A 15,107-nucleotide genomic window follows, 5' to 3' on the forward strand; every position below is an offset into this window, starting at 1 on the left:
CATAAAGAGGTGCTTTTTTTTAACAAGGCTTTCAAGGTATAGGCTTGGAGCTCGATAGAACAACATAAAAAATCTCTTTCTTTGGCTTGCTTTTCCAAAAATAAAAAATAAAAATTGTGCATTCTCCTTAAGATGAAAAACCTTGTTTAGAAGTGGTAATGAGTCTCTATTAGATTGGTTGGTTTTTTTCTTTCTTTTCTTATCTTATAAGTGGTTGATCATTTATCTAAGTTGATGGTTAATCAAATCATATTTATTAATATAAATCATACAAAACACCTTTTTTTTTAGTTAAAAAAGAGTGATGTACAACCAAGTCATAACTTTGGCATATTCAAATGAAAGATTTGCCGATGCATAATTCAGAAGATGGTCCTTATGCAAGAATCCTTAAATGCTTGTCAATTAGTTAGTTTTTTCAATTGATATTTCACTTCAAGAAAATGAAAGGGACACACCCTTTGCTAAACTAAAGTAATTATTTAATACTACATTTCCTAAGTTTGAAAGGTAAACTAGGATAAGAGTCGTCTAAAGGCAAGGCTAAAGGCAAACATCAGTTAAAGGTCATTGGCTACACCATCATGATGCTAAAGGCAAACATCATGATACCCTTTTTGCTTTTCCCCCATATTGATGACTCTTTAAAAGGGATCTCCACCCTTACTCCAAACTGAAGGCAACTAATTGCACCAACTCTCATCCCAAACCTTAAGAAAAATTTGCCTTTATAATAAGGAAATATTTATACTACTATAAAGTGATGTCATTTGGATTCAAAAACACATAAACAACATATCAACGAAACCCATGTGTTTATGAATGAGTTGGGTAGGATTATAGAAGTGTACATTGAATATATGTTGGTTAAGAATAAACAAAGAAACAACTATTATGAGCATTTTGAACATGTTTTTGCCACATTACAAAAACACCAAGTAAAATTAAACCTAACCTAATGCACCTTTAGTGTATCATTAAGAAAATTTCTACGATTCTTTGTGTAAAGAGGAATTGAGGCCAACCCAGCTAAAATCCAAACCATATTGGAAACAACACCCTTACCCATAACAAAAGAAGTTCAAAGATTAATAGGACATATTGCAACCTCAAGAACCTTTATAGCTCAAGCAACTAATAGATGTCAACTAATCTCTCACTACCATAAAAGGAGTTGAGACATAGATGCAATGATTTTTGCCAAACAACTTTTTATAAATTAGAAAAAGGGGAAATAGAGAAAAACAAAGTAGAAATGGGAAATAGCCAAGAAAATAGGAATGCGACTTCAATAGAGAAAGTAGAACAAGGAACCCCAACCTTTGAAACAAAAAGAGAGAAACATAAAAGAAAATAAGAGGTCAATTCCCTTGGGCTTGCATTTAAAAAAGTAAAAAAATTTTAAAATGAATTTCAATGGAACATCTTTGCATTTACACCTTGACGGCAAAGATAACGGGCTTGCATTATGAATGAGGTTGGATATTGTCAAGCATTTTAGAGCTAATATGTGACATTTCAATTAAACCATCTTCAACAAATAGGTGAGCAAGTGGTGTGAAACCCCTTAGACTTGACAAAATGAGTTTTTGTGGAGTTGAATTTGATAAAACAACGTTTGTACAACAAGCTACTAAGTTCGTCCTCAAAAAAGTCATCCTTAAAGTTTACCTGTAGTCTTCCTTCAAGTTTACTTATTGTCTTGACTAGACAAGGCCAAGTGCCATGTTTTTTGAATTATGTATGGTCTAAACTCAATTATAGGATAATCATTCCACATGTATATAACTATTTTTATGCTGTTGTAACTAACTTTCGTGGTTGTATATAAATATCTTATTTATGAACAAAAATGTAATGGTTCGTGTATAAATATGCCCCTCACAAACAAAAATGATATCATTTGAGCTCCTTAGATGAATTTTAATATTTAATTAATTAAATAAATAATAGTAATAACAATAACAATAATAATAATATTATTAATTTTATTGATACCTTCATCTTCCATATCTACAAATAACCGTTAAATAAGATTGAAAAATTTTAATGTTCACTCACCGGATATCTAAACTAATGTTTAATTTTTAAAATTATTTTTAAATCTCCAAATAAATTCTAGGTGGAGCAAATAAAAATATCTATTAGTTTGTTAAGAATTATAATTTGTACGAAGCGTAGATGGAATGTGTTAGGCGGGTGGGCTCCAGGGAGACAGCAATGTTGCCCTAAGTATCAAAGCCCAAGGGGCCTGCCTCTTTCTTCGTTTGGTCGGTAGAGTGAGTAAAATGGGAAGCTCTGCGCCCGGCGTCGCCGGCGATCGAACGGCCAGCATAAATGGCGGTGGCGCCACTGTCATTGACAAGGGCGTCGACTTCGCCAACTATTTCTGCACTTACGCTTTTCTCTATCACCAGAAGGAGATGCTCTCCGATCGAGTTCGCATGGACGCTTACTACAACGCCATTTTCGAGAACAAACACCACTTCCGCGGAAAGGTATACAACCCTTTCTCCATCATTTCCTTCCATGATTGTTTGCATGTTGTATTGATTCCGTTTGGGTCCCAGGAAAACTGAGGAAAGTGAAGAACAGTATTCCAAATGGTCGTGCTGCCCACCGGTTCCGTTTGCATCTAAAATGGATGAATTAAAAAAAATTTCTGCCTTTTCTTGGCAACAAAAGCGTTGCATAATTTTTTTTTTTTTTTCTGAGTCTTTTATTTGGCTTAATCGGCTTGAGTTTGCAACTTTTTCGAAGCAGGAACTAACTGGAAGTATATACGAAAACCACTATTTCTATGTTATTTTCCCATGTTTTCTCATCAGGGATGTTATGCTTTCTTCTTGTCTAATTTAAACGCTTCTCCAAGAACTTATATATTTTCATTCTGTTTTGCACTAATAGAAAACATGTTGAATTGAAATTTACAGAGGCATTTTTTATAAGCTTATTTCCACGTATAAATGTGTATTTACTTGTATTTTTGGCAACCCGATATAAGTAGAGTTGAAATTTTATGGTGGCAATCTTTAGCATATTAGCCCGTGTATTTGTGTTTAAAATTTGATTTCTGAGGTGAAAAGTGCGCATGTGCATATTTTAACTCAGAATACCCACTGGAGACATAAAATTGGAGTTTGAAATTTGGGTTCGTAGGAGTTCATGAGAGAAGTGTGCGTTCATTGGTATGATTTTTTCCTGAGTGATGGTTAGAATCACAGAACGAGTGTGAAACTCTGGTTCTTAGGAGTTCGTGAAACTAATGGAGAACAAGAATTTCCTTTGTAAGGCAATATTAGGGACAAGATCTTGGGAGAGATCTACAGTGTAGGTCTTAATCAGAATCTTAGTCATTTCAGTTTTATGTGTAATATTTTTTGACAGTAATTTGTACTAATATAATGGATCCACCAAGAAGGCTGTGTTGGATGTAGGAACTGGGAGTGGCATTCTTGCAATCTGGTCAGCACAAGCAGGTGCAAGGAAGGTCTATGCAGTGGAAGCAACTAAGATGTCAGAACATGCTCGTGAACTGGTTAAGGCAAATAATCTTCAAGATATTGTTGAAGTGATTGAAGGCTCTGTGGAGGATGTTACACTGCCAGAGAAAGGTTCACCTATTAATTTAATAACTTGTGATATATTAACAAAGCACTACCAGCCTCCTATCATGTTTTATATGCTATGTAACATTTGGATTGTTTGTATATTCGTCATTTTGAATCTAACCTTGGAAAGTGATTGGTGGCAGTTGATGTCATTATATCAGAATGGATGGGATATTTTCTTCTGCGTGAATCTATGTTTGATTCAGTGATTTCTGCACGTGATCGCTGGTTGAAGCCAACTGGAGTTATGTAAGTACTTCTATATGTATTCAAAATTTATTTTGCAAGTACTGTTACATTCACAAATTGATTTTTTTTCCTCTCTTCATTTCCTTTATTCTGTTGTTTCTCCTTCCTACTGTCATTGTTGTTAGACGCTACTATCCACATGTAGGACTGAGGGTTGGTCAGGTTAAACTTGACCAAAGCCAAGATTTTAAAAAATGAGCGGAAAGAAGGAGGGAGGTTTGTGGAGGAGGAAGGAGGGTCGATAAATGCAACAACCAAGAGTTTTGTGGAGGGGGAGTACCTAGAAGGGGAGAATCTTATGTTGAAATAATGAGGAAAGAGCAAGTTAATGTCAGTGAAGTTGTGTCGGGGGGAAAGAAGTGCACAAAAAGATGGAAGCACTAAAATGTTGTTTGGTGAGGAGATGAAGGGATTTCTTGTACCAGGCTTTGGACCTGCCTTCGCCACAGAGGTGGGCCTTGCTAAACTGGAAACCGAAAGGGTTCTTGCACATGGTTTTGTTAGGGTGTGCACTTTCTCTTCGAATTTGAGGAAGTTGGTATGGTAGAAATGGTAGTTCAGAGGGGATCAAGATTTTTCAAGGATAAACTGTTGCATTTAGACAAGTGGATTTTAGAGGCAGGATGTTTCAGAGAGGTTGTTATACCAAAAAAGTATGGATAAGAATAATCAGGCTGCCCTTGCATTTTTGGGATAAGGGTTTGTTCAAAACTTTAAGGGATTCATGTGGTGGCTTTGTGGCTATGGATGAAGACACTACACATCGCTGAAACTTGTGGTGGGCATAGGTCCTAGTGAAAACAAATGGAAGGGCATTGTCAAGATTGATTTGGTTAGAAGTGGGCAATTCTTGCTTTGCAGTACAATTGTGGCGGGAGACCCCATCATGGGTGATCTAGGCCTTTCTAGTAGGAGAGTAGGAAAAAGAGGAGGGGTTTTCTCACTCCAATAGGAGAGTGGGATAGCTAGGATAGAAGGAGAAAAAGGAGGCTAGCGAGGAAGAGCTGTCTATAGAGGAGGATGGGAAAGGGCTGCAGGGAATATATGTAAGAGAAAGCAATGGAGATGAAAGGCGTTCCATGGGAGAACAAGCCAAGGAGAGTATAAAAAGAGCCTTTTGTGATGCAAATAGTATTGGACCTTTTGGAGAGCAATCTCTTTGAAATGAGGAGGCCCAAAAGAAGAAGCAAAAAGGGATCCATCACCTTTGGGCCTCAAAAAGAGTCATTGTTACCTCCCTTCAGACAAATGTAAATTGAATTAGGCCACGAGTGGGCCTTTAAGCACTATGGTGGAGGGTAGATGTGATGAGAGTATACTAAGGGACTAGGTAAGGCTAACTAAGGAGGAGTGAGTGATGAAACTCCTTTTACAAAGAAATGATCTAAGTTGAGGGGCAGGCAAGTAAGCTTAGTGAAAGGAGGGAGCTTATCAGTCCATAGATGGAGGGGACCAAATTAATAAAGGTAGGATCCTAGCCTAATGCCAAGGCCTTTCGCTCCTTTGAGAGGATAAAGAGGTGTGCATCGAAGGAGGCAAATGGGGTTCTAAGGGCCAACGTTGGGGTGAAGGCTAGTCAATTGATGGAGGGTCCGGCAACAACAGAACAACCATTTTCAACAAAAGAGGAAGGATTCTCAAGTACATTCTCTCTCTCTAAGTAATGTAATGGGGGTTGGGGACTCAATCTTTTTTTTCCTTTTTTTTTTCTTTTTTTGGGTGTGGCTACTAGTTAGAGGATTGAGAGGTCAACTAGCGAGGTGGTGTTGAAGGAGGGATCTAATGGTAGGACACGATAAGATAGGGAAGACGAGCTACCGAAAATGGCTTTGTAGAATGGATATAGGGTGGAGTGACCGTTGAAATTAGTTTTATGAGATGGAAGCATGGTGGTATTTTATGACAACACACTAAGAGAGCATAGGGGTATGAGGATAAAGGATCTAAGAGAAGAGGATGCTTTAGAAAGGGGAATTCAGATCGTTTTCTGATGAGGGAGGTTTCTTTATATGATTAGCAATAAAGTTAAACAAATTTTTAAGGATGCCAATAAAGGGGTTTGAGACGGAAATCCTGCGCCTTCTTAGAAGATTACAAGCTAGAAAAGGATGTAGGATGTTAGAGAAAAAAAGGTGACCAATAGTGGTGACAAAAATTGAGAGAGCGCTACAAAAGTTAGAATGCTCAATTAATTATAATGGGAGAGCTAGACCAAAGAAGGGGGAGATAGGGGTGGAGTTTGGGACTTAGTATTCGTGAGGCAATAAAGCTAATGATTTTATCATAGGATGTAAGAAGGGCAAATGATTTGAAAAAGCATAAAATTGTGAAGTTATTGGTTAGATCTCAATCAGTTGACAATGTTTGCTTATAAAGAAACTAAGATTCATCAGATGTCAACCCAATTGGTGAAGAACATTGAGGTGGGAAGATTCTTAGGGTGGGGAGTTGTACAAGCAAAGGGGATGGTAGAGGGTGTAGTTGTTTTGGAAAAATAGGGTGTTGGATTTAATTGAGATGGAGGTGGGGATTTTTTGATTTCATGTTGGTTCAAATGCTGTATGGATAATTTTTTTCTAGGTGTTCATTGGTGTGTATGGTCCAACTCATGGGAGCAAAAGGGAAGATATGTGGTCACAATTGGTGAACATAAGAGGGCTTTGGGATGACTCTTGGTGTGTGGGAGAAGACTTTAATAGGGTAAGGTTCTTAAGGGAAAGGAGGGATTGCTATAGGCTTATGACATCAATGAGGTGTATCTAGGAGATCATTAAGAAATTGAAATTGAGAGACCTCCAATCATTTTAGTGGTTTGTTATAGCGTGTTGTTAAAGCCTACATCGAACTATATGCTTATATTGTTGGATGGAAGTGGAATGAGGGGGGACAAAACTCCCTTCGGTTCGAAAATATGTGGTTGAAAGTGGAGTGTTTTATAAAGCTTATAAAGAGATGGTAGATGGGTTATGATTTTAGAGGTGCCTTTAGTCACATCTTGGCCCTTAAGTTGAAAGCCTTAACAAAGGATCTCAAGAGACAAAATAAAAAAGTGTTTGGGAATGTTTTTAGAAAAGTAAGGGTCCTAAATTAGATTGGTTTTGGGGATGTGAAGAAGAGGGAGGGGTCTTTTCTGCTAATGAGGTTGAGGCTAGAAAAGAGGCTTTAGATGATTACAACATGTGAGCTAAGTGGAAGAAATCCGTCAGAGACAAAAATCCAAAGAGCTATGGATGAAAGAAGGGGATAGAAATACAATTTTTTATTTTTTATTTTCATAAGATGGTTAATGCGCAAAGGAGAAAGAACCATATGGCTAGAGTTAGGTGAATCATGTTTGGTTGATGGCTAGAGTCAGATATCAAGGAAGAGGTGTCTAATGCCAATTAGAGCCTTTTGTTTGAATTAGGGGATTGACATCCTACTATCATGGACTTGTCGTTTACTTCTTTGGGAAGTAGTTATTCAGATATATTAAAATATCCTTTTTCTAAAGAGAAGGTTTTCTTCGCTTTAATTAGTTTGTGTGGGGACAAAGCCCTAGGCTGGATGGCATTACTTTGTCTTTTTGGCAACATTGTTGAAACTTTGTGAAATGTGAAGTGTTGGGTTTCTTAGGAGAGTTTTATGAGCAAGCACCTTCAAAAGAAGCTCAAATGTCCACATTTATAGCGTTGATCCCTAAGAAAGGGAGAGTGGAAGACTTGAAAGACTTTAAATCCATCAGCTTGGTGGGAGGTTTGTATAAGATTTTAGCAAAGGTGATGATTATTAAAATTAAGAAGGTTGTTAGAAAGGTTGTGTATGAGTTGTTCAAAAGGTTGTGTCTAAGTCTCAACATGCTCTTATAGAGGGGAAATCTAGGTGCAGTCCAATGGTGTTCTCTACAATCTTGAGATTGAACAGGCATATGATCATGTCAATTAAGGTTTCTTTATTGACCCTAGTTCCTTTTTATTTTTCTCCCAAAGCTCAAAGGGTTTGAAGAGGGAAAATCCTCATTTCTTTTATATTTTTGTCTTGGCCGTGAAAGCTCTTATTTGCCTTTTGAAGAAGGCGAGAGAAGGAGGGTGGGGGTCATCTCAAGGTTCAAGGTGGGAGGACGTATCCATCTTCTATTTGCAGATGACACTCTCATCTTTTACGATACTAGCTAAGAATGATCGACATTGCTAAGTTGGATTCTAATATGGTTTGAGGCAATTTTTAGGTTAAGAATTAATTTAGAAAAACAGTGAGCTAATTTCAATAGGAAGGGTATCAAATGTGTAGGAGTTACTTTTAGTGTTGGGCTATAGGGTGAGGGCGCTTCCTTCCACAAATATGGGACTCCCTTTAGGTGCCTCTTTCAAATCAACCTTATTGTGGGATGTAGTGGAAGAGAGATTTCAAAGAAGACTTGCAATATGGAAAAGGTAATTGCTTTCTACAGGAGGGAGACTAACCCTGATCAGAAATACTTTGTCAAGTCTACCAATTTACTACACATGTTTGTTTGTCATTCCAAGAAAAGTGAATTCAAGGCTCAAGAAGATTCAAAGAGACTTCTTGTGGAGGGTGTGTGTGTGTGTGTTGGGTGGGGGTGGTCCTCAAAAAACAGATCCCTCAAGTGTCTGCATGGAGAAGAAGAGTGAAGGTCTTGGTATTAGGAATCTGGTTGTCCACAACAAGGCCTTGACTGGCAAATTGGAAAAGGGTTATAGTAGGGAAGTTTAGGGAAGAAGCAGGGGATGGAGTTCATGTGAGGGAAGGGATGGGCATGGAGTGGGCCTATGAAGGACAATTAAAAAACAATGGGATGTCGTTAAAAGAAAATCTGGTTTCATAGTGGGAGATGGAAAGAGGGTAAAGTTTTGGAAGGATAGGGGGTGTCGTGAGTTAACTTTGAGTGATTCTTTTCTATCCCCTTTTGCTATAGCTATTGCAAAGAACTCTTGGGTGACGAATATATGGGAGCAGTCAAGGAAAAAGGGTTGTTGAAGCCCCTGTTTTATGAGACAATTATATGATTGAGAGCTCTAAAGAATGGGGGAATTCATCTTAAGATTACAAATGAAAGGCGTAAGCAAGAATGAGGGGGATCGGGTGGCCTAGCTAGACTTGAGGAGTTGTACGTTTTCAATGAAATCCCTATATTCTGATTTGATGCTGAGGACATATGATCCATCTCCAAAAGATATTATTTGGAACCCTTGGGTACTAACAAAATTAGGATTTTTTTCATGAGAAGCAACTTGGGGTAGGATCCTCACCATGAATCAACTGAGAAAGAGGGATTGGACCTTGGTGAATAGATGCTTCTTCTGTAAAGATGAGAAAGAAGCAGCAGCAGCTTTTGCTTCACAGTACCAAGACAAGAATCTTGTGGCATCTAGTTTTCACATTGTTCGGGGTGAAATAGATGATGCTCGCTTCAGTTAAAGGGGCCCTCTTAAGTTTGCAGGGATCCGTTGTGGGGAAGAGAAGAAAGAAAGCATGGAGGGCTGCGCCGGCTGCCCCCTTGTGCATTTTTTGGAATTTTTGGAAGCAGATAAATAATAGGTCCTTTGAGGATGTGGAACGAACAGATTAAGTGCTAAGATTTTTTCTTATGTTTATTTTTGGAGTGGGGGAGGGTGGGCTTAAATGAAGCGACATTGTCTATGGTAGACTTGGTCGATTGGTTGGTTGTTATTTAAGGAGAGGAGGGGTTGCTGTTTTTTGCTTTTCATTTTCTTAATTTTGATCTTGCCTTTGGAATCCTTGTACATGGCCCATGTACTTTGGTGTGGTTTTTTGGATAGGCGTTGTTAAGATATTGTTCTTGCTTGCTTTTTTATAAAGAGAGAGAGAGAAGCGCACACACACACACACACACACACATACAAAGATTAGGTCTTTCTTATGTGGGAGTTCAATGCTTCAATTTTTCTGTCTACGGAATGGAGATGGAGCTGATCTTGGTTCAATGGAATGGATAGGAATCTGGGTTCATATATCCCTGTTTGTGATTTTTATTTTTATTTTGTTGCTGGCCCTTTTACACCCTAAACTGTGAACATTGTTTCCCAATTTGACCTTTTTTTTGATTGATTGCGTTGTCCTTTTTGATTTTTCCCCATTTCAAACGAAGAGAATATTTTTCATTTTTGTAGCAAACACACCCCCAATTCTTTTTACTGTTTGGAATTCTGCTTGCAATTGTAATGTCAGTAGTTATGCAAAAGTAATTAGTGTTTATGTCATGCTTGTTGCTATTAATTTCCTTATTACTAAATTCTTTATTTAGTTTTTGAGTTTTTCAAGTGGAATTGTCTTATAATTTGTAGGCTGACACTACAAGTTTTTGTATCCCAGGTATCCTAGTCATGCTCGCATGTGGATGGCACCTATCAGGTCTGGATTGGTAGATCAAAAAAAGAATGATTATGAAGGATCTATGAATGAGTGGCTTTGCTTTGTGAACGAGACTAAAAATGATTATGGTGTTGATATGAGCGTTCTAACAAAGCCTTTCTCTGAAGAGCAGAGGAAATATTATCTACAGGTGTGTGGCAACTTTTGGTGGCAGCCCTGAGTTTCTATTTTTGTGGGAGCATCAATGATCATCAACGATTATATTTTTTCATTTTGATACGTACCGTAGTATCTAGGAGACTAGGACTCTTCTGAAAAAGGAGCCTTATCTATGTAGGTGCACATAGTTGGGCACAACATGCTCAGATTTTGAAATAAGTTCTTTTTACCTTGTTCGACAGGATGACATAGATTACTCAGCAGACAAGTCACTTTTATGCTAAGGATTGTAACTGTAAATGATAAGGGAGGTGTAGAACTGGAAGCAGTGGCAATAGTAGTATATAATATACTTCTCTTATTATATTTATTGAGCTTCATTTTTCATGCTTTCACCATCTACCGTTTAAGCTTGCCATCTGAAATGAGGATAAACTTTATTTTTCACATTATACTTCCTCCTCCAGACTCCTGTTCATAAACTGTGTGATAAATCATACCAGCTGAAATGACTGAAAATGCTTTGATATTGAAACATATGTCTGCGGCCCTCTCAATATAACCTCTCTTTCCCCATCAATATAACTTAAGTGTTAAAATGCTAGTTTGAAATCCTTGTTCACAAGAACTTATACTGATTCTTAATTGACTAGTGGATTCATTTATATTGTTCTTCTTTTGCCAAGGAGATTATATTATTAACATATCTGACTTTATTAGTCCATGTAATCTTTTTGTTCAACTCATTCAATTGATGGCATCCATTGGCATTGCTTGCTTATTTTGTAACTTAAGTTCACTATAAACTAAATTGTGAATCATTAATCAGATTTTTAATACCTGTTGGTCATTATCATCTTTTTGGTAACTTAAATAAATTTTTGTGTGCCATGTCATTGTTTCTATCTATGAATGATGGCAGGATAATATAAGTAGAAAAAAAGTTTCGCATCATTTTTTTCTTATATGTGTATTTGAAAGTAATTCTGTCTCCTCTACTGTAGACATCATTGTGGAACAACCTTCATCCACATCAAGTTGTAGGAACTGCTGCCATCATAAAGGAGATTGATTGTTTAACGGCTACTGTGGATGACATCTGTGAAGTTAGATCAAACTTTTCATCATCAATTTTGATAGAGAACACTAGGCTCTGTGGGTTTGGTGGATGGTTTGATGTTCATTTTCGAGTAAGTTGATCAGTGTGCTTACAGTTAGCAATCTCTGTGTTTTAGCATCTGCATGCTAGTACCTGCTCTAACTCTTTTCTTGCTTTCTTGCCCCAGGGAAGGAGTGATAATCCAGCTCAACAGGAGATTGAGTTGACAACTGCTCCCAGTCTAGATTCTAGCACCCATTGGGGACAGCAGGTCTGTATCACCGAACGTAGAAAGTTTTTCTGTATTTCCAGTTGTGAACCTGTAATTGAGCAAACTTTTATAAACATATTCAAGTTGAATTTCTGTTCTTTCTTTTCTTTTCCCCCCCTTTTTTTTTTTTTAAATTATCTAGTTATTTATTTATTTATTATAGATGGACTTCCCCCAATTATTTGTGGTCAGCTACATGTCACATTTGCTATCTTGCCAATCTTCTGTAGGTTCAAATTTTCTGTTACACAAGTAAACAAATGACTTAACTCACAGATTTTGGTGACAAATTCTAATATAGAATGAATTAGACTTGCCTATTAATGTCAACCACTTAACAAAAAACGTGTGTCACAGATTTTATTGTTAGGAGTTTGTCTGGTTTAAAGTGAATATTGTCATTTGTATGCTACATATTGACCTAGAAACTCTAGTTCTACTTTGAATGGTTTAACATGAACTGAGTCCACAGAAAATCAAATGATTGATATTACAAGCTTCAACCTTTTGAGATGATTTTTTTTTTTGTAAGAGTTTTCTTATGTTGAAGTGAGGAATCCTGGGTGCTATTATCTGTCCATGTGTTATGCATATCGGTATGATGCTGGTGCATCATTTGTTCATTTTTGAACTGATGAATGCTGGCTTGTATGAGTAAATGTTATACTCTCATTTCAATTTGTCTTTTTTTTTTTTTGAGTGTGTGTTTTGAACAGGTTTTCCTCTTGCATCCTCCTTTTCGCACCAGTGAAGGGGATGATGTGAATGTTTCTTTCTTAATGAATCGCTCTAAAGAAAACCATCGACTGATGGAGGTTGATCTCGGTTGCGAGATAAAGCAGTCTTCGGGAAAACTTCTTCCACTTTTCAAAAACAAGTTCTATATAGAATGAAGGAAATAGAACAATTTGGATAACATTAAACCAGGTACTTTTCTTGGCTTCTTAATGTTCTTAAAGCAAGTACAAAGTATGAGCATATCTAGGATGTGATAGTGGTGCAATTTGTTCATTTATATTTAAACTACTGCTAAGAGGTCTTCTATGCTTGCAAGAATCTGCACATAGGAACTGCCCAAAATGAACTAGCCTGTTTATAATATTATAAAATTTGATGACAAACCTTTGATTTCATTAGAAAATAACCTGCCCTGCCAAAATGATTTGTAGAAGCCTATAAAAAAAAATTTAAATAACAAACAAGTTGGCTCTGGTTAGTCATGTGTAGGAGCTTTAACTCAAACAGACTAATATGTTATCAGGTTAAATTTGGCTCAACCTAAAACATAGCTAGATCTTGTAGGCTGGGGTGAGTAGGGTCTACATGTATTTTTACCTGCTTTTTGCATTCTTACATCAGAGACTAGACTCAAAGCTTTGGCATATTTTTGAGAATCTTAGTTGGAGATGGTGACAGATGGTAGGGCGTGATCCAATCAACTGGCCTTTCTGAGGAAACAATTACCATGAAAAATCATGATTTCTGGATGATTAGGACCACCTGGTTTGAAGATGACTTTGTAACTTGTAAAAGGTAACCAAAATATTTTGGTACCATAATATGACAATGTTTTTTAAATAATTTTATCAGAAAAGTTATGAACAGGATCTTCTTTTTAATATATTGATAGGCTCTCCTCTTATTTAAGACTTGTGTCAAATTTTTTGGAGACAAATGAGATCATCTGATGAAGGATTTCATACAAGATTTCTTTATAAAACTTAAAATAAATTAAAACACACTAAGACTGATGTACTCTCTCTTTGAATAAAATTTTCTGATATCTTTGGGCCCATCTTGATGTAATTTTCACTGAAATTTATGGGTGAACCAACTAGATGGCCCAACTATGATGGTATGATGTGGGTCCCTAGTGTGCATGTGGAAATGGTGAAGAAAAAAAAGAGTTCAATGCATGAAGTATGGGGCACTCACTGCATCATAGATGCACTCATAGTTAGTCACTTAGGTTCAATTATGTCTCACAGCCTACGCTTTCTTGCTTTGTTTCAAGATTTATGACATTTCTTTCCACTTGAATCGTTTTCTTCTTTGTAGAAGAAATTTTATCATGGTGGATTTAGATTTATAAAGTATTTTCTTTTGTTTATGCCTTTTCAGCATATCAGCATTTTTTGCGAGCATGCCTCTTTTATTATACAGTTGGGGAAGTGTATTTCCTCATGGATTATGGTTTTGTTTTCTTTCTCCATGATTGGAATCAAGGATATTTTTCTAACTACAAGTTTTTCTGTTTTTTAGTGTCTTCATCCGAGGGACATGTGGTTGCAAGTTCCAATGCTGATTGTATTAACAGATATGATCAGTTACACAAATCATATCTTCTTGTTTCCTTTGGAGATTTTGAGCTTTTCTGTCACTTTGAATGTTCAAGTTACGCAAAAGGAAAATTTTGTTGCAATAGTATACTGAAATGCGAAGGAAAAAAAAAGGAGGGGGAGCGGGTATGACAATGGGGGAGAGGAGAAAGAAAAGAATTGTTTGCTTACATATGCATGAAGGTGTTATAACTGTTATTTAACATACAATTTTTTATTATTATTTCATCCTTGATTCGTAACTTCAATAGATGCTATAACTGTTATCAGCATAAATACCGTAATCTTGAATGGCAGGAGCTAATAAGTGATGAAAATATCATTAATTGTAACTATTTATATAGAGTTCTGCAACTTCTACTCTTGATACTCGTAAAAAAAAAACAAAAAAAAAAACCTTCTACACTTGATGATATATCATTATGTTAATGCTATAAAGCTAGTATGTATTTCCTCTTGGAAATGAATGGTGAAAAGGGGATCAATTGGTCTTTAAATTGCAACTAAAGCCTCAGCTCTTAACAGAAAATAATCTATAACTTTTAGGCATGTTAAAGTGAACTTAATCACTATTGAAATGCTTGGTGTGTTGTGATATTGAAATGTTTTGGAACCCAGAAATCCAAGAAACTCGTCCACCACTTGTTTTGAAGGGCCTAGAAAAATGTATTGCTTGTGAAGGGTAGAATATATATGGCTAGACCAGTTGTTGATGTTGATTTAACTGTGGAAATAGGAGGGAGGGTGTATCCTATTTCAATGCAATGAATCCCTAGCCCTGAATAAAGAAGGCTTGGTGATTAGTAAATGCTTCATTGAGTTGGGCAAATCTCATCTCAGCTCTGTAAGGCAGGAGGGAGACCTCTTTATGTTTCCAACTGTTTCTCAAGACCTAGCCAGTTGACATGTATTTTGATCAACCCTAGCGTATCTGTATATACATCAATATTCAGACACTCGCATCTGTTGTGTTGTCTCCCCACGCTTTGAGTGATGCGCGATTATCTTTATTTTAGTTTTTCTATCACATGCAGGCCTCTAATTGG

At 36.8% G+C, this 15,107-nt stretch overlaps 1 protein-coding gene across 1 annotated transcript; it reads left to right on the forward strand.

The window, feature by feature from the left end:
- Positions 1 to 2,248: 2,248 nt before the first annotated feature.
- On the forward strand, positions 2,249 to 14,309 carry LOC117925344 (protein arginine N-methyltransferase PRMT10). Its single transcript, XM_034844339.1, has 8 exons — positions 2,249 to 2,498; positions 3,422 to 3,614; positions 3,755 to 3,860; positions 10,194 to 10,383; positions 11,357 to 11,542; positions 11,639 to 11,722; positions 12,439 to 12,649; positions 13,985 to 14,309. The coding sequence occupies exons 1-7, from the start codon at positions 2,289 to 2,291 to the stop codon at positions 12,613 to 12,615; spliced, it is 1,146 nt and encodes a 381-aa protein (XP_034700230.1). The 5' UTR covers positions 2,249 to 2,288; the 3' UTR covers positions 12,616 to 12,649; positions 13,985 to 14,309.
- The last annotated feature ends 798 nt before the right edge of the window (positions 14,310 to 15,107 follow it).

This window comes from Vitis riparia, chromosome 11 (genome assembly GCF_004353265.1).
Source record: "Vitis riparia cultivar Riparia Gloire de Montpellier isolate 1030 chromosome 11, EGFV_Vit.rip_1.0, whole genome shotgun sequence".
Lineage (NCBI taxonomy): Eukaryota > Viridiplantae > Streptophyta > Magnoliopsida > Vitales > Vitaceae > Vitis > Vitis riparia.